General features: G+C 38.5%; 1 protein-coding gene across 1 annotated transcript in view; it reads right to left on the bottom strand.

Annotated features, from left to right (window-relative positions):
• The window catches only part of RAPH1 (Ras association (RalGDS/AF-6) and pleckstrin homology domains 1), a 95559-nt gene that overhangs the window by 23200 nt on the left and 46867 nt on the right, over nucleotides 1–25492 (bottom strand). The window contains 4 exon segments of the mRNA XM_040560882.1: nucleotides 367–432; nucleotides 2137–2258; nucleotides 4711–4870; nucleotides 6247–6324. Coding sequence (XP_040416816.1) covers nucleotides 367–432; nucleotides 2137–2258; nucleotides 4711–4870; nucleotides 6247–6324 — 426 coding nt within the window.

Genomic DNA, 25492 nt, shown 5'->3' with positions numbered 1-25492 from the left:
ACTAACATAGACTCTTCAGTGAAACAGTGCTATAGAATTTTGTAGAGAATAACAATTTGGAGAGAACTAGTTTTAAAAAAAATATTTCTACCACCTCAGATAAATACAAGTTTTGACTGTGTTTAGCCACAGTTGGAGGTAACCTCACTTTGGTTACCAAACACAATAAGGACACATTTTTATTAACCAATTTTATATGAAACGGTAACATTAAATTAGCCATTTATCTCGAATGCAACACATTCCATTCCATTTCCCCAGAACTACATTCAGCTCCATTCATGTATTTCAATAACCACAACCTTTTAGAGTTTAACTTCAAACACTGATATGACTATTACGTCCTTTTTATTTTGGAATTCTTACCTCTAGCAGCACCTCTTTATTTCTGTCTGCCATCTCAGAGGTTTCTTTTTTCCCCAGAAGATAGTTCTGTAACAAGAAAAACTCAGTATTTCTATAGGCATCGTGAAATGTAACCAAATAATATTTCTCATGTCCCTTTCTGCAGCAGTAAGAAGAAACAGCTGTTATCTAAGAACATTATGTTATTTAAACAAAACTTTATAGTCCAATTGAGACTGTCAGACTGCTAAATATTACATGGACCTTAATTACTACCACCTTTTCCAGTAGTATGAATCAGTCTCTACTCCTGGCCTAACTAACAGCCTCATAACAACATTATCCTTGCTTTCTACACAATTAACAGCTGACTGGTACAATGTATCCAGAAATAAAAATACTGGGAACTTGAAAACCTCACAAAAAAATAATAAACAGTTATTTTAAAACTTGTTACATCCTGCTTTTATTTATGTGTTGACAGAAGCACACACAGAAGAAACATACTTCTTTCCACGTTGTGCTTACAGTTCTCTGAATATTTTTCATGAAGAATTACTAAATACTCCTTGTCTTCTTAAAAACAACCTAATTATGCATGGCTACTGTATCTTATTTAGTAACATTCCTTGAACTCTTTCTCAGCTTGGAAAGGACTGGGACTGCAAAAGTCTTTCTCTTCCTAGCCTCTAGCTCTTACTGGGAAAAAGCATAAAAAACAGTATTCATGAAGTTTAGCTAGATCAAGACTTTAAATGAAGGATAAATGCATACATTAAAATATTGGTTTTGTGCTGGTACCTTATTCTTATAGACAGTACCTACCATATGTACTAACAGTAACCATTTATCAACTACATGTTTTTAAAAAGAATTTTTTTTTTTGCAGTTTTTCAGCTTTCTCACAAACCACTTGAAAGAGACTTGGTTTTCAATTTTTGCTCAGAAGTACACGGTCTGAAAGGATGGCCATGCAAAACAGACATTTAGCTTGCTAGATAAATAGGAAGTTCAGATCCAAGAAATTACCACATAGATGTCATACTGATATAAACATAATCCATGACACCGAAAGACAATATTTTAGCTAAGAGTTACAAGAGAGCAAATGATATTACATGCAGTTCTTTTCAATTCCAAATCTTCAGAGAGTCACCTTCTGCTTTTCTGTTCCCTTTAACACTTTCCTCCACCCCCTTATGGTACTGAACTGCTACTGGATATCAAATCTGTAGCTGTCATCTGGAAATCTCCATTACCGCCCGTTGACAATCAGTGCGCAAGAAAAAAAGAGGACCCTTAGGTTTCCTAACCAGGGAGCAGGATAAAGGGCATGTTCTCTTCTCTTGTCATTCAACTGTGGAGTGGCTATCCTCTCTGATTCTCTGTTCACCTTCTTGCCAACAAAATAACAATGCACAGAGGAGAGGCATTATTCTGAGCAGTATCTGTCAACACCTTTGTATTATCACATATTTACATATGTGCAGAGCATGGAGTATTGGTGCAAATACCATAAAATTGCCTGCCTTTATCTCCATTAAAATTACCCACAAACACATTAGAAAACAGACTGCTTCAGCTCATGTTTTTCTGTTAGGGACCTGATTTTGTACCAATCACAACATGAATGTACATGGCACTGAGATGTAAAGTTGCATAGCATTTTTATACACATAAAAATATCAAACTAAAAGTATTGAAATTAATGCTACAAAAAGTAGTAAGAAACTGAAATCAGGCATGCATGTATGCGTAAACGCATACATTCACCACGAGCCTCGGGATTACCTGGGGATTCTTGAAAAGTGCGTATTTCTCTATACGTTCCACAAACATTAGTTTGTTTTGACTGTCTCTTGTCCAGTTCAGAAGATTTTCAACTAAATTTTCATGATCTTCAAAGATCCTTTCTGCAGCAATAACAAAAGAGCAAATATGTTTTAATCTGTTACATTTTGCATAAGAAGCTACTCTGTAGCTGCATCTTGGAGACAAGGCATGTATAGAAAGAAAATACAGTTCAAGGTCTACCAAAATGGGGAAAAAAATTAAAACACAGTAAGAAACTAAAAGAGCTTAGTCAATTTTCAGAAAGGCTTGGCTTAAATTTACACATACACACACTCAGTACTCTCACTTCCCTCTCCTCAGGCTTATGGTCTGTATATTAAGCCTTAACAACACGTTTTTTGCTATGTCACAATGCTTACCATCCTACTTGAGCACAATGGACTCAAATAACAATATTTGAAATGTTATGAGTAAAAATAAAAAAGCTATCACATTTATATGTACTCTGGTCCACAGAGCCCCCGAAGGAATTTATGAGGTGGCTTTTTCAGCACAAGATTTCATTCTATATACCTAGTCACTACCTCACTCTCATAAAGTAACCAAAAAAGTAATAGACAATGATCAGAGAGAAAATGAAATGTTTCTGAAATGCAGAATACCCATAGTTAGTGGGGGTATGGTACAAGAATTCTGAAAACTGACACAGCATTTCTTACAACTAATCTGTCTGGGTGGATAAATGATCAGTGGCTTCTGAGAACACTGAGCTGTGACTCTCTGTTGAAATGGTCATCACCAGTACAAGATAAGGAATATAGGCAAAAAGGAAGAGAGGAAGAAAAAAAAAAAGAACAATTTACTGAAACAGACAAGAAATATCTTAAAATCCTTATTCTAAAATAAATAACGAATAATATATCTTTGAGAAACCACTGGAACAACTTTCTCCTCCTTTAAAAGACACTCAAGCAGAGTCTTGCTTTCTGCATTTTGTTCCGTCTTCATATAAGCCATACAGTGGCACTTAAGCAAATTAGTTCTTTCAGAATCCCTAGGGACTTGCTTGACCTTTCATTAGCACGTGAAAGCAGAATATGTTTCTCAACCCCAAAATCAATTACACCACATTTTTACAGAAGGCATATGGCACTGATCACATTCAGACCTAGGATCTATCACTAAGAAAGACTGAGATGACAGGTGGCACCTCAACATCCTTAGTAATTAAGAATACTAAACAGGGTGAATGCAACAGAATGTCATCTGTAGGGAATGAATGAAGGTTTAAGGTGACATAGGCATAACACAGGACATTACTGAGGTCTCAGTGACATCTTTCTAAGGTGCTTTCGAATTACAAACTCAACAGCAAGCTCTATCAGCAACACAGCAACGCTGTCTTCCAAGAACGTAAAAAAATGTTACCTAACAGAAGAACAGAACAGAAAAATCTTGAAGGCTGCGATACACAAGCTTAAATCTCACCACAGCCTAATTAGGGAAACTGGATAGCTTTCCAAACATACCAGTTGCTATTAACAATAACTGAACTCAAACACGAAACAAAATATTCACCAACTATGTATGTACCCCTAGTTTGCAAAACAGCAAATAATGCAGTGTTCCCATTATTGAACTTAATACATAGAATTAAAAAATTATAGCTCTTGGTTATTTCATATACCTATTCTGCTCTAACAATAAAAATGAAAACAATCTTTGTACAAACCAAAAGAAACCTTCCAGAGTCATTTTTGTTAAAAACCTGCAGAGTACAACTGGGAAAAGCATTTCATTCTGTATCCATTTCTACATTTGTGAAATGGAAGTAAATATCACTAAGTTCTTGGGCAAAGCGCATACAAAGCTACTGGTTAAACCATTACATAGTGGCCTTGTACTTCATGTGCACGTATCTAAAACAGACTCCTCAAAAATTAGTTAACCACACACATTTGAAGCAGACCACATAAAAAGCAAAGATGAACAGGAATGCTACAGGCCACACGTCTTTCTTCACAGTTTGTTAGCTTAACACTTTCACTGCATTTCACTGCACTGTGCAAGCAATGAACAATCAACTAACAAAGATAACATGACGAACACAATGTGAAGGTAGATAGGTCTCCTATGCCTAGCTAAGGGAAAACATCATAAGAAAGGTGTTCCTTCCTCCTACATACGTATTTCCAGAAATAAATGTTTGGAAAGATGAACTGGTTGCAAAATAACCCAATACAATATAAAATAGTACATAAGGTAAGAGCTTTGCTTTAATCATTTTTCATCTGTTTTTTAAGTTCCTGTATAAAGCGTATGAGGCAAACAGTCTGTGTTTTGGATTGTCTTTTTTAAAAATACATGTGATTTGGGATTTCACAGAATTTGTGCATATTATTTCCGTTTTCGATACAGGACAATTTTAATACTTATTTTATTCAAACTTTTATATTTTGAGCCCACTAATACAGTATTCTTCATATGAAAAGTAGAAGAGGATACCTTGTCACCCAGTAATAGTCTTTTTTGTCAAAAGATAAGAATTACAGATTTATAATGATTACTTACCCATTTGCAGTTCGGAGATGGTTTCCACCAATGACCAGTCTAAACTGTAACCACAATGAGATTTGTCCATCAGATTGTCTAATACTTGTCGCACTGTCTGCCTCTCATCCACCATCATTGTTTTTGAGCTGTCATCAGACATGTGGACTCTGATCACTAACTATTAAGCAGAAAATTAGGACAACAAGAAGAGGATTAACTTCCCACATTTCCTTCATTTAAAATAAAAAACCTATTTTTTAAGATCTAGTTTCTTTTTCTAAGATTTTGTTAAATAACGTAAAATATTAAGATCAATCAAAATTATCCCTCAAATGTAAAAAACCATACATGATGATTAGATACTTTTCTCGAGTAAACTTAGCAAAATACCATTTTCCTTCAGTATATGTGGGTAAATAAAGGTTTTCCCAATATAACAGCAACGTACTTTAGCTGTGTGTTAAGGAGGAAAAAATTCCATCCTGACAAAGTGCCCTGATCTGATTAATGTGACAATTTTTCTCATAGGTGTAGGTAGCACAAGCATAGAAGAAGAGTTCTGCACAAACTTCCAAAGAATCACAATTTTTCAGATTTGCACCTCAAAATTTCTGCCTGCTTCCCCTATATTTTCTAAAAATGCTGATCATATAAACTGTATACCTATACTAAATCTTCCTTTCCTGGGGAGTATGAAGCATTAGAGTAGAGCAAATCTGCTTTTAAAACATAGTAGGTTTTCATAGCCACTTTAAAGAGGTTGCTGCCCAGAATGAAACATGCAGCTGTTTTTTCAATTAATCAGAAAACTGAAAACAATAGATTCTTCTTGCCAATTATTATGCTGTTTGCTTCCTTTTTACACCTTGCTCAGCTGGAAAAGTTAAAGCGTACTAGCTGTAATGCACTGGTTGGTTTGTTAATTCTCTTCTTCCAGCCAGGACAGTTTTTCAGCTTTTGTTATAAACACTAAACGTAAAAGACATCAACAGTTATGGAAGAACTTCTAAATTAAAACATGAAGGCTAAATCTCGAGGAAACACCTTATATTCTTTGATAATACATCAGGTAGTATCACTAGACTTCCTCCATTTGGTAACCTCTGTCCATAATCTGGAATACCTGCATTCCATTTATCACTAGAAAATCCTACTACTCAAAACGGGAAGCGGGTATGTAAAGAGAACAGACCCAAATTTTAAAGATGAGACTGCTTAATACACAAAGACAATCTCAGGAGGCTGGATCTTTTTCAGCTCTGGGTGGAAGTCGGCAGTCTTTTAACAGTGCACTAGCAGCCAAATAAGCTATTCTTTAAGGAAAACATAATGTCATTCCATATGCTAAGATTTTTTTGTTAGGTGTTCTGCGTCTGTCTGGGATGGAGTCTAGATGACAAATACATTATCACTCCAGATCAGAACACTACAGCGTTCCTATTTTCTTTAGGGGTTCTTAAGTGTAATAGACACAAATGAGAAGAATTTTGCCTGCGTTTTCCAGGTGAACAAAATATAAAAGAAAGATCTCATTAGAAAGTGTAAATAATTTACCTTTTTCACTTGTGCCTCTTTAATCTTCTCTAACGCGACTCTGATCTTCTCAGCTTTCAGTTTAGCAGCCTGTTCCTCCTGGGGGGACAAGATACACCAAATTCCAGTTATACAAACTTCATTTGTGTTTTAGAAGATTTAATTTTGAGGCTATCACACTTTAAAACATGAACTGAAATGCAAATTTACTCACTGATAATTCCATAACTACTTGTTAGTGATGATGACTATTATTTTCAAAATAAGAAATGTTACTATATATGTCTGACTCTTAGAAATACAACTACCGTTATCCCCAAAATAACACACCGGAGGTATATAATTTCTATAAACACAATTGGCTTATCTCTATTCTTTCACATTGTAAATAGCCTTGCACATTATTACCAAGAATTTTAACATACGCATTTAAAGTCATAGTCTTGGTCAAGACATATTTGACAAGAGCTTACAACTGAGTGCACTGAACAGATTTATGGTTGATCGGCATAAGACTACATTCTGATATTTCTCAGTGTGCTATTTAACAGCATAAAGAAACAAATCCTCTAAACAGGATTTCACACTATGTCCATTGATTCGGAAGACTTAGTTTGCATTATGTAAGTAGCCTGAACACTCCCTTTATCCTTACTAAACTCTGTATTTCTCCTCACTTGATGTATTTTAAGACACATAAAGCAAACAGGCATTCTTTTCTTCAGTGCTCTTCTAAAGTCATTAATCTAGTTTTGTTACAACCAGAAGGAACGCATTAAAAATCCACGTGACATATATCTATTCTATCTGCTGGTACTAAAGAAACCTGCCCATTGTGACATTATCAATACTATCAGGTTTTAATTTCTAGATATTTTTGTCATTTCTATTCAAAATGGACTTGAAATGAGCAGCTAAACAAGTAACCACTCTCTTCAACATGATCATATATGGGTTTCAGATTTCAAAAGTCCTGAAATGTGGATTTTCATTGTGGCTAATATCTAAAAGCACCATAATAATTTACTCCCCCCTGCCCTCTCCCCCAAATAAAAACAAATAAAATAAATACATTAATAGGGAAAAAATCTGCTTCAAATTATTAAATCTTCTTAGAAATGAAAAATTAAGATTTTTCTTAAGTAGTACAACCTATCTAAAGAACAGCACGCCATATAGATTTTTTTCTGCATTGCTTTCTTGTATTAATGTAACTTGTGGTTTCTTTATTACATTTAGATGATTTCTTTCCTTGTAAATATCAAGATTCAGCTATCCTCAAAACTGCAGAGTTGAATCTTTTTACTTCTCAGTGAATTACTAATATTCCCATCAACTGCTTAAAGGTTTTTCCTATTGTATTCTTACTTAACAGCTTTTGCTCCCTCACACCTGTGAGGTATGACAGGTATCATACAGTATGGTATGACAGGTGAGGTATGACAGGAGGTATGAGGTATGACATGGTATGGCCATACCATGCACTGGGAAAAAACATGAAAAGAATATCAGCTAGACAAGACAGTAGACTGTCTTGGGAGACATATAACCCTTGTCAAAAAAAAGGAAACAGTAAATTGGCACATGTAGAAAATTTTGGCTTGAAACATTATCTAGGAATTCTATTACCAAGTAGCATTTTTCTTTTTATTAGTCTAGGAAACTAAAATTTTTTATTCATCATAAAAATGGCGTCACAGAACTTTGATAGGTTAAATCAGATTAGTATTCTATTAAAAACTAAAAGAAAAAAAGCACCATGATACCTACAATCATTTAAATATAAAGCATGCCCAGAATTCTACAATATTCTTCCTCTTTCTTAACTGTTTTCATCCACAGAAAAAAATTAGTACCAGAAAACCCAAGGATTTAAATACTTGCAAGTTTCTAACAGTGACACTACAAACCCATGCATTATGAAATCAACAAGCCTTCTTAAATTTTAATACATATTTGGAGAAACTTTGCAGTTTTAAAAAGTTGCTCATTAACTCAACCATAAACCTTTATTGCTGTACAAAGGTTGACAGCACGTTTGTTTTTGCTCTTCACTGAAGTCCAGCAGCACAATTTTCCAGCCCATTTCACTGTGCACCCATGCAATGCAGCTACCTATAGCAAATCCCAGCAGGAGCACTTTATAGCCACAGCACACAGGTACATGCAGCAGCAACAGAGAGCAAGCAACAAGGAATCAGATGGGGACCTCTCATACACTTGTGCCAACACAACTAAAATATCTTAGTTTATCTCAAAGTTCATAATCCTTTATCATTCCCTAAAACATTTAAAAAAAAAATCTACACCAAAAAAGATTTCAAAGATTTATTATTCTACCACTTATCAATCATCTTTCATTTCCCACTCAACTTTAATGTGGTTCTAGGTATCAGAATTTCTTATACTATTATTACGTTTAAACAAAGTCAGTTTAAATTTAAACAAAAACCAGATTTACAATGCTAAAAATAAGAATTGTTTTTAACCAGATACAAGAGGTCTGATCTACTTACTGAAAACACAGAAGGAAGCAAGAATTTGAATTTCTGAAAGCACAGAGCAGTCAAGGATTTTAAGTGTTTTTTTTTTGTATATAATTAGTTTTAAGGCCGTTGTTGCAGTTTGCTGATGTGACAAATATTTTTTTTCAGTGGAGCAGGAGGAAGAAATATCTATTTTGATACTTAAATAACCAAATAACTACTGAATTCTTCAATATTCACAATGATTTATTCTATTCCTCTCGCAACTGCCCAAGCAATACCACCCATCCACATCCCCCCCCATGAGAGCCACCCCCAAGCTTCGCTAGTAAATCCTTCTAGTACCGGCGATGTGAGTGAGGTTGCCAAGCAGTCATCAACATGCACATAAATGGCAGGACTGCCACCTAGATCATGGTTTCACAAGTGGTATGTAGCAGCGTAAATCCCTGGTATGGCTGATACAACTGCCTCCCTTGCACAGCACTCCTTTTCAGTTGTATCAGACACAGACACCTTGGGTAGGGAGGTGACCTGGCTGAAAATGAGCACAGCAGGAAGACTGCTTTTCAGCAGAACCTCCTCCTTGATAAGGCTGCCTTTACAGTCACATACGTGCTATATAAAAGCATAAAGGAGACATAGAGGTCATAAACCCACAAAACAGCTTTATCTCCACCTCTGATGGGAAATGAGTATTCTCTTTTAGCAGCAGTGCACATCACTAAAATTGCAACATAAATTCCTCCTTTAAAGGGACAACTTTGGGAGTGCAGTTATACTTACATTCTGAGCATTTGAGCCTTCATAGGCTTTTGACCTGGCTGAGATTACATTGAGTTATGGAAAACACTGCACCTGTTTTAAATAATGCTTGGCAACACACTTATCATGAGAACTTGTTCATCCTAACATACTGTGAATGAAAATTAAGAGCATAACTCTGCAACACAATGGTCTTAAAACTTACGACTTTTTTTCTTTTTATACCAGAACGCAGCTTCCAGTAATTTTACCCTATAGCGTAATATTGGTAAGAATAACCCCAAAAATCTAAAGTTAGGATGTCTTTAGTATAATAATAATCAGCGTTCTGCCCAGTTCCCAGTTAAATGTGCAGTTAAAGACATTTTGGTTGTGCTTCAGTGTTAAATATGCAACATATGTGCTGTAACAGAGCTGACCTTGCTCAAACAACTCCATATTTCTACGTCAGGGTTTTATTTTTTGTTTCATTGTACACTTTAAAGGGTCATTAACCGATTTCTTCTGCTTGCCAGGCGGAACATAGGCAGAATAGAAAAAAGTGGAAAAACATCATTGAAGAAGTTCATAGTATTTAGGAAAGCCAGCAAGTAAATTACAAGAGGTAAGCAGCAAAGTCCACATTCCATTTAAGTTAGCGGGGAAGACACAGAGAACACAAGACGCACACAAGCAGAAATGTGTTTTATGTCTACTATTGGAAAATTTTCTATAAAGTCTTTTTTGAATGAAGATAATTAAATGCACATGAGCAACAGTGATTTCTGAAGGATTAAAAGCAGGTATCCAGTGTTTGTATCAATCCGAGCATTACTGAAGAGTTTTCTCTTTATTTTTTACAAATGAAATACTAGAATAAGTGTACTTGTGATTAGCACTGGAAGGGAAACGCTGAATGAGTGCATAAGTAATCAGAGAGGTGTTCTTTTCCTCCACTCTAGGTGAGTATTAACAGCAGTTCTGTATTTCCTGACAAATTCATTAGGACATGTAAAACAATGTGTAGCAAGAGTTGCACAGTCCATTTATGAACTGAAGCAGAATTATTTTTTGACCATTCTCAAACACTTGTTTTATTGCATTTCTACCTCAAAATAACCAGGAACAACCTATACCCGAGGAAAGCAAGAAGGAAAACAATACACTCCTCTCTTTTAAGGCTCACTAAGCATGAAAGGGTACAGCATCTACTTCTGCCGTGAGAATGCCACACTCTCTAAGGTTGGATTATGCCCTGATGCCCCCTTCTCCCTTCCTGCCCCCTTCTCCCTTCCCAACTCAATATAGCATTTTCTGTACCTTCAGCAGTCTTGACTTCTTTTTTTACATTAATAAATTCAGAAATGTATGTGAAACAGTAGTATGGTTTTGGAGTTTGTCTGAGACAACGTTTTCACATAGAATGCTTAAATTATGATGATACAACATACAAGCAAACAAGGAGACACAAACAGGAAGCTGTAATTTTCACTTTAATTGAAAGTGTAGAGGAAGTGAAACAGAAGAGGGCTACTCATGCATCCATCAGTCATTCAAAAAGCAGCCAACCCTGTTTTCTCAATCTCACGTAATAGCTCCCACGAATGCCATCTTGGTTTCTCCCCCCCCCAATATCAGTGCACCACTTTTGCTAGTAGAAGCCTAACTCCAATAGGGAAGATGGTTTCTGACAGGAAAGTGGAAAGCAGCAGTCACATTTTAAGTGTATCTCAGAGCCACACTGGCCCTTGTCAAGAGCTCCTGCAGAAAGGATCTCTCCCCTGTCTGCACTGTTAAGGCAAAGAAGGAAAGCAAAGACATAGAGGGCAGTAGTTCATGAACTTCAGTGAAGAATGGCATCTACAAATCTCTCCAGAGCCTCTGTTGTGCTTGATCAAAATTAACAAGTACTTAAGTGTTGTGGGGGTTAATGCAGGTAAGCAATTAAGTCCCATACAGGTGTTTGGTCACTTCCCCCCAAGTGGGATGGAGAAGGATAAAAGCATAAAAACTCATGGTCTGTGATAAAGAGTTTAATAAGTAAAAGCAAAAACTTTTGGTGCAAGCAAAGCAAAGTAAGGAGTTCATTCATTACTTCCCATCCACAAGCAGATGTTTAGCTATTTCCAGGAAAGCAGGGCTTGCCAAGTAACTATTACGCATGGTGAAGATAAACCTCAACTCAAAATGTTATCCTCCTCCCTCTTCCTCCTGCTTTTCCCTTGGCTTTTATTGCTGAGCAGGACATCATATGGCATGAAGCAGTTAATTTTGCCCATGTCAAAAAACATGGCTGTCCCTATCCCTGGGAAATCTGCTTTTCCATTCTCACAGAATGGTTGAGGTCACCTTGACCAATATGCTGCTCAAGCAGGGTCACCTACAGCATGTTCTCGAGGACCATGTCCAGAGGGCTGTTAAGTATTTCCAAGGAGAGGGGTGCTGCAACTTCTATGCGCAACCTGTTCCAGTGCTCAGTAACCCTCCCAGTAAAGAAGTGTTCCCTGATGTTCAGAGAAGCTCCTGTGTTTCAGTGTGCACCCTCTGACTGTTGTCCTGTCACTGGGCACCGCTGAAAAAAGCCAGGCTCCATCCCCTATTTACACACTCCCTTCAAATATTTGTACGTGCTGCTGTGATCACTCCTGAGCCTTCACCTCTCTAAGCTAGTTAGTCCCAGCTCTCCCAGCTTTTCCTCATAGGAGAGGAGCTCCAGTGACTTCATCTTTGTTGTCTTCTGCCAGACTCTATTCAGTATCTCCATAACTCTCGTGTACTGGGGAACCCCGAAATGGACACCATACTCCAGATGTGGCCTCACCAGTGCTGATTAAAGGGGGAAGAATCACCTTCCTTGACTTGCTGGCACTACTCCTAATGCAGCCCAGGATACTGTTAGCTTTCTTTGTGGCAAGGGCACATTGCTGGCTCACATTCAACACTGTGTCCACCAGGACCTCCAGGTCCTTTACTGCCAACGTCACTAACAGAGATGTTCGTCAGTATTGGACCACTACTGACCCTTGGGGTACACCACTGGTTACTGGCCTCCAACTAGACTTCGTAAGGCATGCTTCAAGGCATGGCAGAGTACAATCTTTTGCAACAGGGACTTATGTTCTACTGTCTCCCTGATAAATTGCCCCAACAACATGCAACAAAACCAGTAGTGATGAAGGAAGAAAAAGAAGGCAAAAAAACACATGTCACAAAGGATTTCAGTCACACAGATGGTTCATTCAAGAATGAGCACATCTGAATCAGACTGGCCCAAGATGCATGAAGCCAACTTCACAGCTGATTTATTCTAAGGTTTGGAGAGATTTCATTGTGTAGTAACCAAAATATACAAAAAAACAGGGGAAACAACATTTGGAAGAAGCGTATTTGCCTTTTGGGTCAGCAAAAGAATGAAGTACTAAATATTTGTGAAATAAAGGCATAATGTGAAACCTTATGTTTTCTCCAGATGCTGACATTCATAGCTGAAGCATTACATCACTAAATCACCATCTGGCTTCCTGAATGTAGTCTAACCTTCACATGCATCAGAATGATAGAAGAACTGGTAACTTTGAAATTCCACATCACATTTCTATTTCCTACTTGCATGTCCTAAATTAAGATAAATTTGAGCCCTGACTACTCTCTCAAAATTATTTGCATGTGCTCTGTATCTCACAGCCATAAGAGATTAGAAACATGAAATCAAAAAGCTTAGTTTTCAGTATTCATCTGATGGCTTAACTCCAAACAAACTTGAAGCTTTAACATGCTGCTTTATTTTCAATATCCAGTAAGTTACTTCATTGATGTATATTCACTTCTTTTTCCAAAAGAAAATGGGCAGGTGGATGAACGCTGTGAACAATAAAGCACAGAACTACATTTAAAAATGAAGAGACTACCACACTGAATAGGTCATTTTTTGTGCTGTGATCTGCCCTCTGCTGCAACAGGATCTGTGTCTGTGCGTAGCTCTAATGCAACAGAAACCTAGTCCATGACTAGAATTTTTTAAAAGTAGTTACATCAGAGGACAAAACAGGTATTTATCGTTCCCCCAAATTCTCTCTACACTGAATATAAGGGGTAGATCAAAGAAGAGGAAGCATACAAGAAACAATAAAATAGTAAGAAATACACTATTTGACAAGTGAGAGACACCAGCAATAGAGCTGCAGTATGATTATACAGTTTTAACTCATCTAACACCTAACTACAAATACAAGGAAAAGCCCAATTTCTTGGAACTGCTTCTCTCATACTGGGGCTTATTTAACGTTATAAGTTGAAGGGATCTAAGTCAGCAGCAACATGGACTTAACTGAGATGCATCTGAGGGTCCCAAGGGAACCGTCAGATGAAATTCGTAAGCTACTATCCATCATGTTTGAGAAGTTGTGGCAGTCCAATGAAGTTCCCATTGACTAGAAGAGGGGAAATATAACCCCCATTTTTATCAAGGGAAAAAAAGAAGACCTGGGGAACTACCGGCCAGTCAGTCTTACCAGCATACCTGGTAAAATTGTGGAGTAGATACTCCTGGAAATTACGCTAAGGCACATGGAAAACAGGTGATAAATGACAGCCAGCACAGCTTCACCAGGGGCAAATCACGCCTGACAAATCTGATGGCCTTCTATGATGGGGCTACAGCATTGGTGGATTAGAGAGCAACAACTGATTGTCATCTGCCTGGACTTGTGCAAAGCACTTGATACTGTCCTGTACAACATCCTTCCCTGTGAAACTCAGGGACACGGACTTGACAGATGGACCCCTCGATGGATAAAGAATTGGCTGGATGCTCACATTCAAAGATTTGCAGTCCATGGTTCAACGTCCATGTGGAGACCAGATAAGTAGTGTCCCTTAGGGTTCTGTATTGGAACAAGTATTATTTAACATCTTTGTTGGTGACATGGGTGTAACCATGTGGTAACCACCACTCATCCAGTATAACTGGGAAAGGAGGATATGATGATACATGGAGATGAAAGAGTATTATAGTTTGTTTGTGCCACAGCCATTGTTAATCTGTTAATCCATTGGCAACCAAGCAAGATTTGCTGGTTTGGTGGCTGTTTGCTTTGTTACTTGGGGTAGGGGGTGCTGACAGGTGTGAGGGGAAAGTGACAGACTTGAAGTTCAGGAGTGTTCTAGTTTCAGTTAGGACAGAGTTAATTTTCCTCCTAGTAGCTGGTAGGATGCTATGTTTTGGATTAGGATGAGAAGAGCGCTGATAACATGCTGATGTTTTAATTGTTGCAGAGCAGTGCTTACACCAAGCCAAGGACTTTTCAGCTTCTCGCTCTGTCCTGCCAGCGGGCAGGCTAGGGGTGCAGCAGGAGCTGGGAGGGGACAGACCCAGGACAGCTGACCCAAACTGGCCAAAGGGGTATTCCATACCATCTGACGTCATGCTGAACAATATATAGGGGTGGCTAGCTGGGGTGGGGGGGCCGGCTGCTCGGGGATAGGCTGGGCATCGGTCAGCAGGTGGCGAGCAATTGCATTGTGCATCACTTGGTTTGTACACATTATTATTAGTAGTACTATTATCATTATTATTATCATTATTGTTATTATTTTCCTGTCTTAATAAACTGTCTTTATCTCAACTCACAGGCTTCACTTTCCTGTTTCTCTCCCCCATCCCAGAGAGGGAGAGGGGAAGGTGAGCGAACGGCTGTGTGGTGTTTAGCTGCCCGCTGGGTTAAACCACAACAAGGAGAAACAGTTACAAAACAAAAAAGTTACTTGTTTTTGTCTGTTGTTTATATTCCTCTAGAAGAGAGCCGAAAAGTTTGCTGTCAAGATGCATGCTGAGCATTTTGAGAAAAATGTTAATGTATTTAAGAAAAATACAGACTACTTAAACATTATTGTTTTGAAGTGACAAAATGTACCTTGGCAAATTCAGTCTTGCCTGAGGTTTTTCATCCATGGTGTCTCTTTCAGAAAAATAACCAAGGAGTGGTTTGCAGTATGTAAGTAGCATCAGACTTATCTGACACCTCAGATATTAAACAGCTTTCTCACCAGTCTGAAGCTGCATGTATACGTCTTTATCCCAGCACTTTTTTTTTCTGTGTGTGTCTGGGAAATTTATTGCTTGCTCCATCTCTCCTACTCTAGAAAGGGAAATATGTATGGAAATTACAATTTTTAAACTGAACCAGAGAAAGTGAATGGCAATTCATGGCCTCTTAGTCCATTATTGACCTGTAAGGAAAATTTATCTGTAATCAGGCTTTGTCCATACCTGGCTCTCTCTCTTACTACGATATTGTGCCCACATTATATCAAGACAGTACTCAAAATGAAAAAAAGTCCCATTACTTGCTACAGTTTCTCGTCATCTAGCAAGTAAACTTATTTTAAGGATACTACTGCCTTTCAACAGCACTGAATGCTCCTACATATTTTCCACAGTTGTGGCTCTATTTTCTTAAAGTATTGAGTGGGAAGAGTAACAAAACCTCTAGGTCACTACTTTTCCTTTTTAGTTAATGCATTTTTACCTGCTGACATAGCTATTAAGTACTTGTCAAGAACTTGAACACTGATAAATCTGCAGAAACAAACAAAATACAGTCTTTAAAAGCACGTTTGACAATCATGAAAATCATGTAAAAGTAAATGCAAAAGTTCCTGGAAAGGGCAGGGGTGGCAGGAGTATAGCATACAGCAAAAGCATTTTTTCTACATAGAAATAGTCACATGCAGGTGGAAAGAAGAAGCATCACCTTGGTCAGCAAGTGAGAAGGCTTTCCTGCAATGTTTCGGAGAAGGAGGGAGGTTTCCCTGTCCAAATAGGAGTGCTTGTGCAGAAAGAAAGAGAAAGAACATAAGTCAAAAGAAGTCAGTAATTTTATAGTGTATTGACTATAGAAGATAAGCAGAGTTTAAGGAAAAAAACACCTTGCATCCTCAGTTTATTTCCCTCCCATAAAAATGTGAACATTCCCAAATACTGCAAGCCTAACAGATTAGTGTAACAGCAGTTGTGCTAATAGAGGACATAAGTTTAACCTTCCCCTGTACATGACGTCACACAATAGAATTAAGAAGTTGCTTACCTGCTACTGGTTTCTTTTCTGCAAGAGAACTTATTTTTAAAGACATTTACAACTATAACAGAAAACATCCACTTATAATACTTAAAAAATCCTGTCTAGTGTTCTAAAACTGAACATTCTACTTCTGCTGCACAAATGAATCCACTAAATGACCATGGAGGAAAGAAACTGGTTTCATATTTTCTATACTGTCTGCTGCAGTTAACGAAAAAAAGATGTTACTATAATAGTAGTAATCTAAACCTGGCTTACAATTAAGCTTTGTTTTTGTAAAAAAAAATAAAGTAAAAAATACCTATGTTTCTCTTGTCTTGCAGTTCCAATTATGTAATCCAAGAAGTTGGGAGCAAATCCCCAGATTCCTCTCAGAATAAAAATTAGCAGAAAATATTTAGTCTGTTCAAAAAGGAGGAACAAAACTAGCAGCAACCCGTAAGGATGATTCTCAAATAGTAAAAATCAATTAATGACAGAGTTAGAGCAATCTGCAGCATCTGCTACAGAGGAACAACAAAACCGTCATCCCACAGCAGTCTGCAGAACTGCCTAGTCACAAGTCTGCTAAGGAAATTATAGTAATACTATGGCACTAAACAAGAACATTGAATATGTCTCATGTACCATCACTATACTGCAAATTTCACCCCTTGTGGCTGCATCTGTCCCAGCTGTTATTTGTGTTGATTAGTTTTACCCTATATAGAACAAGGTACAACAAACAGGCAGACTACCATATTCTTTTTGCAATAATTAAAAGCCAAATGCTGCATAGCATCACTGTGTCTTCTTCAGAGCCACAACACGCAATAGCTTCCTGAAAAAGTTGAGGAGACCATGTCTACAATTTCATACAAGGCAATATCAAATAGTTTGGTGCATGAAGTCCCTGCAAGGGGATTTTACTTGATATGAGTGCCACATTCTGTGATGAGTAATTTAAGGGTCACTAGCACACCTTAAAAGTTACAGCTCAGAAGAGACTCTACACAGCATCTGAAGTAAAACCTAGGCTCCAGCCCAAACTCCAACTGGTACTTAGCCACTAGCATAGACTCAGTATATGATGCAAACTGAACAAAGATTTTTTTGCCTGCAAATTAATTACCACATGTGTCTACATCAAATGTTTCAGAAGCACAGCACTGCTGCCTAGTGACAAATTTTTCACACCTCACACAGAGATTTGTGATGTAGGACCTGCCATGATTAAAAGACCTTGCACGTTGATTACAGTAATTCAGAACTCTCAAAAATAGGCTTCCTAACACACAATCATATCGTTTTGACTTCAATGTTTCTTAAGAAAGACTGTATTTAAAGAACAGCTCATTTACTCAGCCTGAGGTGACACTAACATTGATGGCAGATAAATACAGCTTTGCTTAACTTGAAGGCAGACCCATCCTCTTTTTTTTCCCTCTCTTTAAAAATGATTTCTGCTACATGCATCTTCACTCTGAATAGTATTCCTTTCTACACAGAAACTGTAACTTCACACATCCTCTAGAATTGTCTCATTGCAACACATTACCCCAGAACTTCCAGAAGGTTACCACAGAACTTCCAGAACAAACTAGTTGGCTCAATCCACAGCTCAAAAATATAAACTAAAAAAACAAGGACAAGTTCAAGGAATTATTTTAAAGAGTTTCTGGACAGACTTTGTCAGACATTGTGGATTCCGATAAAGATACATCACTTTCTTAGTGAATGGAGCTCTGAGGGTAAAAAAAAAAATACAATGTACATTCATAGCCTCTTTATTAGGGTTTAGCCCAAGGAATCTCTCTTTAAAGAAAATACTATTCCCTGGAGAATATTTCTCTGAAAGAGAAGCTTAAGGGAGATTATTTAACCCTCTTCCTATCATTGCTCATTTTAGCTGCTGCCATCTTGCATTGCAGTACAGTGGGACATTTCTCTGCTAAGGAGCTTTTATTCTATGCTAACACTGTTTGCCAGACTTGCAGCAAAACATGAAAACAGATAACCAGAAGAAAGTTACTTTGGAAATTAAGAGAAATGGTATTTCATGAGAACAGGTGTTGGCCAGTAAAATACCATCACAACATTACTTCTCAAAATACCTATGTGAATTTGAGCTGGAGAGACATGTCTAGAAGCAGGAAAGCAACAGTTCTTTGCCATATGTCTCTCGACAGTGGCTCCTTACTACTGTGCAAAACATCCTCCAGTACTGCAGATACCCAAAAGTTAGAATGAGCTGAAGTAGTAAAGCAACAAGAAAGCCTGAGTTCTCAAGAATTACAGCTCAGCTAAACAACTACGTGCACATAACTACAAATATGCATAAACCCAGAGAGAAAAATCACTTCATCCAGTAACTGGACATAAATTATTTTAAAAATTGACTTTGTTTGAAGGCAGAAATGTAGCATTCATTATCTTCAGGCCTAAATACTACAAGTTTATGAACCAGGTGTTGAATATTGCATTTCATTGTGTCTTCAGAGAACTCCACACAAAACTTCCCCTAAAAAAAAAGTAGCTGCTTAAACCACAAAGTTTTCCAATGCTGAAATACTTTTTATCCTCATCAGGGACTCTAGAAGCATGAATAAGTGTGTTCAAATATAACTTTTTGCCTCTGCTTGTAAGTATCTCAGCATTAAACAAGGGAAAAAACACTATTTTAATCAATTTAACATAGGTTTCTCCCTATTCCACTCTCGCATCTTACCTGAAAGCCAAGTTCCTTCTAAGTACATGTAGTTTTACTTTCCACACTGGTGAAACTATCACCACTAAGGCTGTTAGTGGCAAAAAGCAGAGAGAGAACTACAAAAAGGATGTTTGCTAGAACAGATGGACCACCAGGACATGAATGTACTTTTCAGATTTTCAGAATATAATTACTTGGAGCCATACAAGTAATCCTCTGCATGGCCAAAGCTCAAGATTTTTTCCCCAGTTATCCTTTTGATTCCTTTTTTGAAAAGTTCAGTTGGTTGTTTTAATTCTTGGAGTTCTGAGGTCTCATAATGAAAGACAGTTTCAACAACAACAACCTCTAAGTTAACACTAAATTTAGCGTATTAGAATTATTTCCTGCAGAGAGTAACTAATGGGTAGATTTTAAGAAGTAAAGACATTTTTAGAAACTGTGATAAACTAAGCTGTCTAGTTAGCTTCTGAAGGATGCAAGCTATACAGCCCATCTTGCAAGTGCAGCAGGCCATCACTTTGTTAGTAATGTGCTATATATATTTACTCATTGATTCATTTCTTCAGTTTTCTTTGCAGATTTCTGCAAAAAGTTGACAAGCACATTCATATCAGACACCGATCCATCTTCTTATTACACATCTGATCATCATTCAGTTCAGACAAATCTGAAAAGAGTCAACCTCATTTAAGAGCCAGAGTTGTATCTAATTGTTGTGTCTATCCCAGACATATCCTGGAAGCACAACACAGCCCAGAGAAAGCAGTCTAGGAGGTTTCTGGAGAGCATGGAAGATAGCTTCCTGACACAGCTGGTTAGAGAGCCTACCAGGGGAGGTGCCCCGCTAGACCTTCTGTTCACAAACAGTGACGGACTGGTGGGAGATGTGGCGGTCGGGAGCTGTCTTGGGCAGAGTCACCATGAAATGGTAGAATTCTCTCTTCTTAGCGAAGCAAGGAAGGGGACCAGTAAAACAGCTGTCTTAGACTTCCGGAGGGCTGACTTTGAGCTGTTCAGGACACTGGTTGGCAGAGTCCCTTGGAAGGTGGTTCTGAAGGGCAGAGGAGTCCAGGAAGGCTGGGCACTCTTCAAGAAGGAAATCTTAATGGCTCAAGAGCGGTCTCTTCCCACGTGCCCAAAGACGAGCCGGCGTGGAAGAAGACCAGCCTGGCTGAACAGAGAGTTGTGGCTCAAGCTTAGGAGAAAAAAGAGGGTTTATAATCTTTGGAAAAGAGAGCAGGCCACTCACGAGGACTATAAGGCTGTTGCGAGGCTATGCAGGGACAAAATTAGAAGGGCCAAAGCTCATCTGGAGCTCAATCTGGCTACTGCTGTTAAAGATAAAAAATGTTTTTACAAATGCATCAACACCAAAAGGAGGACTAAGGAGAATCTCCATTCTTTACTGGATGCGGGGGGAAACTTAGTTACAAGGGATGAGGAAAAAGCTGAGGTGCTTAATGCCTTCTTTGCCTCAGTCTTTAGTGGCAAAACCAGTTGTTCTCTGGATACCCAGTACCCTGAGCTGGTGGAAGGGGATGGGGAGCAGGACATGGCCCTCACTATCCACGAGGAAATGGTTGGCGACCTGCTACAGCATCTGGATGTACGCAAGTCAATGGGGCCGGATGGGATCTACCCGAGGGTACTGAGAGAACTGGCAGAGGAGCTGGCTAAGCCGCTTTCCATCATTTATCGGCAGTCCTGGCTATCAGGGGAGGTCCCAGTCGACTGGCAGCTAGCAAATGTGACGCCCACCTACAAGAAGGGTCGGAGGGTAGACCTGGGGAACTATAGGCCTGTTAGTTTGACCTCAGTGCCAGGGAAGCGCATGGAGCAGATTATCTTGAGTGTCATCACACAGCACCTCCTTCTATGACAAAGTGACACGCTTAGTGGATGAGAGAAAGGCTGTGGATGTGATCTACCTTGACTTCAGTAAGGCTTTTGACACCGTTTCCCACAACATTCTCCTCAAAAACTGGCTGCTCGTGGCTTGGACTGGCATATGCTTCGTTGGGTTAAAAACTGGCTGGATAGCCAGGCCCAAAGAGTTGTGGTGAATGGAGTCAAATCCAGTTGAAGGCCGGTCACTAGTGGCGTCCCCCAGGGCTCAGTACTGGGGCCAGTCCTCTTCAACATCTTTATCGATGATCTGGATGAGGGGATTGAGTGCACCCTAAGTAAGTTTGCAGACAACACCAAGTTAGGTGCGTGTGTCGATCTGCTCGAGGGCAGGAAGGCTCTGCAGGAGGATCTGGATAGGCTGGAGCGATGGGCTGAGGCCAGCTGTATGAAGTTCAACAAGGCCAGGTGCCGGGTCCTGCATCTGGGGCATAACAACCCCAAGCAGAGCTACAGGCTGGGAGATGAGTGGTTGGAAAGCTGCCTGGCAGAGAAGGACCTGGGAGCACTGGTTGATAGGCAGCTGAATATGAGCCAGCAGTGTGCTCAGGTGGCCAAGGCGGCCAACAGCATCCTGGCTTGTATAAGAAGCAGCGTGGCCAGCAGGGCTAGGGAAGTGATTGTCCCCCTGTACTCGGCTCTGGTGAGGCCGCACCTCGAGTACTGTGTTCAGTTTTGGGTCCCTCGCTACAAGAAGGACATGGAGGTGCTCGAGAGAGTCCAGAGAAGGGCAACGAAGCTGGTGAGGGTTCTGGAGAACAAGTCTTATGAGGAGCGGCTGAGGGAGCTGGGATTGTTCAGCCTAGAGAAGAGGAGGCTCAGGGGCGACCTTATCACTCTCTACAGGTACCTTAAAGGAGGCTGTAGCGAGGTAGGGGTTGGTCTATTCTCCCATGTGCCTGGTGACAGGACGAGGGGGAATGGGCTAAAATTGTGTCAGGGGAAGTTTAGGTTGGATATTAGGAAGAACTTCTTTACTGAAATGGTTGTTAGGCACTGGAATAGGCTGTCCAGGGAAGTGGTTGAGTCACCATCCCTGGAGGTCTTTAAGAGACGTTTAGGTGTTGAGCTTAGTGATATGGTTTAGTGAAGGACTTGTTAGTGTTAGGTCAGAGGTTGGACTGGGTGATCTTGGAGGTCTCTTCCAACCTAGACGATTTTGTGATTCTGTAATTCCTGTAACTTTACGATAGGAGCTCACAATACATGTACGTAGGGATTGAAAACAGTAAAATACACTATGAATGGTGTTAAGTGTGTTTTTTTACACTGCCACTTTTACAAATAGTGAACAAAAACTGTCAGGTCATCTTTTTCTTGCAATTCCCACCCAGTCTTCCATGGTATCTTATCTTACTGTTCTAATGATTTAAGTATGTTAAACAGAAAGACTTCTTCCTGGTTAAATATTACCTGTAGGTTCAGACATCATTCACTCAAGGTCTATACAACAGAGTAACTTACCTCAGTACATACTAAACAGACTTTCTACACAAGTCCTGAGTGTCTCGTTAAGTATCTTGCCACATTTCTTGCAAATCTAACAATTTAACATTAACTCATAACATGTAGTTAAACCAGCTGGTGGCACTCTTGTGCCATTATTTTGGAGTTAATTAATGACAGCTGAGAAACTCAAAACCTTTTTAAAAAGCCTATGTCTGTTCACAAGAAAACAGAGAGAAATGCAGTAAGCAGTGTCTGACAAAACTACATGCTTTCAAAGGTTTCTTGAAAAGTTAATTACTATAGCTTTTAACTACATCAATATGTTGAACTCTTTAGTATATTCTAATTGTTTAAGCTGATGTCTATTTTCAAAAGACAACTCAATAATTAAATATGTTTTTATTTATATACATATACATTTTTTAAACTTTGTCCCAAAGGGGCCAAAGAGAGAAAGGAAGAACCAAAATTTTTCTTCGCATATCCTTTGAGATTATGTTTTCATGTATAACACATAAGAACATAAAACATAATATGATGAACATCTGATTTGAAAGATTGCATTTTCTGCCTTCCTTTGCAATGGACTGTCAAGAGCAATTACACTTCAAAAGAAATAAAAATTGTTACATGTACTAAGTGTATTTCAAGTAGGCTTCCCCAATTAATAACTAGAAAACAGATAATTATCAACTTAAGACTGAGAAGCATAACTTTAATGATGTATACAGTTACCTTACTGCACCGCTGGGATACCAATGGATTCAAATTGAAATCACATTAGTGACTTGAGTTTTCAGGCAAATGGATTCAACTACTGACATAAACAGAAACCATATATACATGTGATAGTAACTTACAGAAATCAGTTCAGCCTCCTCTTCTGTAAAATTAACAGGATGCTTGAACTGATTGATGAAATGTCCCATAAAAACAGAGTAAAAATGCAGGAAAACACAGAGGAAAGGATGAAAAAGGAAAATGAAATAGGACAGAGGGGAAAGAAATGGTTTATTCTCAATCAGAAGGAAGAAAAAAGCAGTAACAACAATTAATGGAAGCAAAAGAAACAAAACAACATTAAAAAGTTGCAGTGTCCCTTATCCCAATTTTGTATGTATAAATGATCAATGACTTAAAGAGAAGAAGAAATTCTGGTTTTCTGCTCCTATTGGAAGGGAATGGAAATAGGACATGATTATGTTCTCAACAACAATGAGAGGGGAACAGTCACTAACTTAAGTAAAAGCACTGAAGTGAAACATCTGTAGGCATACTCAGCAAAAAACAAACTCAGGTAGCATTCTCTTTGTACAGCCAATTGCTCATTAAGTCAACAAATGAAAGTTAAATTCTCTAAATACTACCAAAAAACAAACAACGAAACTGTCACTTCATACAAGTTCATGTAATTTCCACATCAGTTCCTTCATACCAGTAACGCAAATACACTTTGGTGACAATTACTAAGTATAACAAGAAAAAACGTGGATACAGATTAATCTTACTTTCAGCTGGACATACTATTCCAGAACTGAGCACTCTCATATTGCAAATTATTTTAAAAAGAAATCCAGAGAAAGTATTTCTCTATTTCCCTAATCATTGTTCAGTCATGACACTGACATGCTTTTAAGTGTGAAGTACCAAAAATTGAACATTTGGAAGTACCAAAAATTGAACTACTAAAAAGCAGTGCCTAAAGGTTTCCGTTCAGTGTGCCATCCAATGCTTGCTCCTCTTCCTCAAAGGTACAGAAGTATTTATTTCAGGCATATTAATTTTGGTTACTGAGTTACACAGGTTTTGACAGATGAAAAATGCAAAAGGGGTTACAGTTTATTCTTATCAAGACCTCAGAAAAGGAATACACCTATGCCACTTAGAAACTGAAGTGGCACCGTTAGATAACGGCTGCCTGATATTTCTATATACAAGATGTATTTTCAGTTGCTTATAAAAAAGTTTCTGAACTATAACCACTAAGAAATTTTATGACAAATTTCTGTTATAGAATTATTACTAGTCATTTATTCAAAATAAAGGTAGTTTTAAGGCTTTAATACTTCTGTATGCCTGACCATGAAACAGTTTATTGACAGGGACAGCCTCACATACTGTCTCTTCTCTGCTGGAAGTTACCCAAATTTGCCTGAGCAGGAGCCTTCAGAATTAAAACTGTAGTCCACAAAGCCTCACTGAAGTCTAGACCACCACAACTAAAAACCTCAAGGCTACATCTTGTCACACAGCACTGCTCAGCCTTTCAAATGGGCTGCAAACAACTATCCTTGAACAAAAGATTGGTCCAGTTCAAGAATGCTTGGGCCCATGAGGGGAGAACACAACAGCTTTCTTACAACTGCAATGCCTGGCTGCTGCAGAGCATATTGGAGCCAGACACTGGAAGTGAGAATCCAGAGCTATTACTCTGTGCTCCCAAGAGGCCAACCCTCCTGGAACTTGTGCAACTCTGTTTTGCTGCAGGCAATTGGAATTTCCTAACTCCAAGCATTCAGTTCTGCAACTTCTTTTAAAAAAAAAAAAACCACACACAACTAGCAGGACTTACAAAATCCAATTTACAGCAAGTATTTATTAACTGCTATGGACCCTTATAACTTCATGCCAGTTTTGGCTGTTACAGTCCAAGCCTACTGAAACTTGATGCAGTTTAAGAAACATGTCTGTGGACATTCCAAATTAAGAAGCTGCTGCACCATGTGCATAAGATGCACTATTTGCCAGTCCACATGCCTCCCAGGTCAAGAGAAAGAGTAGACGGTTAGGTTGTCATAGTTCTTTGTTGAACACAAGTTGCTAGGGACACAAATTTAAGGCAAAACTGCCACAGGAAAGAGTCGATCCTAATTCCCAGCCATGTGTTCACAGATCTCTCTTGCATGGACAGC

This window comes from Cygnus olor, chromosome 6, assembly GCF_009769625.2.
Source record: "Cygnus olor isolate bCygOlo1 chromosome 6, bCygOlo1.pri.v2, whole genome shotgun sequence".
NCBI lineage: Eukaryota > Metazoa > Chordata > Aves > Anseriformes > Anatidae > Cygnus > Cygnus olor.
This window is presented reverse-complemented; position numbering and strand designations above follow the sequence as displayed.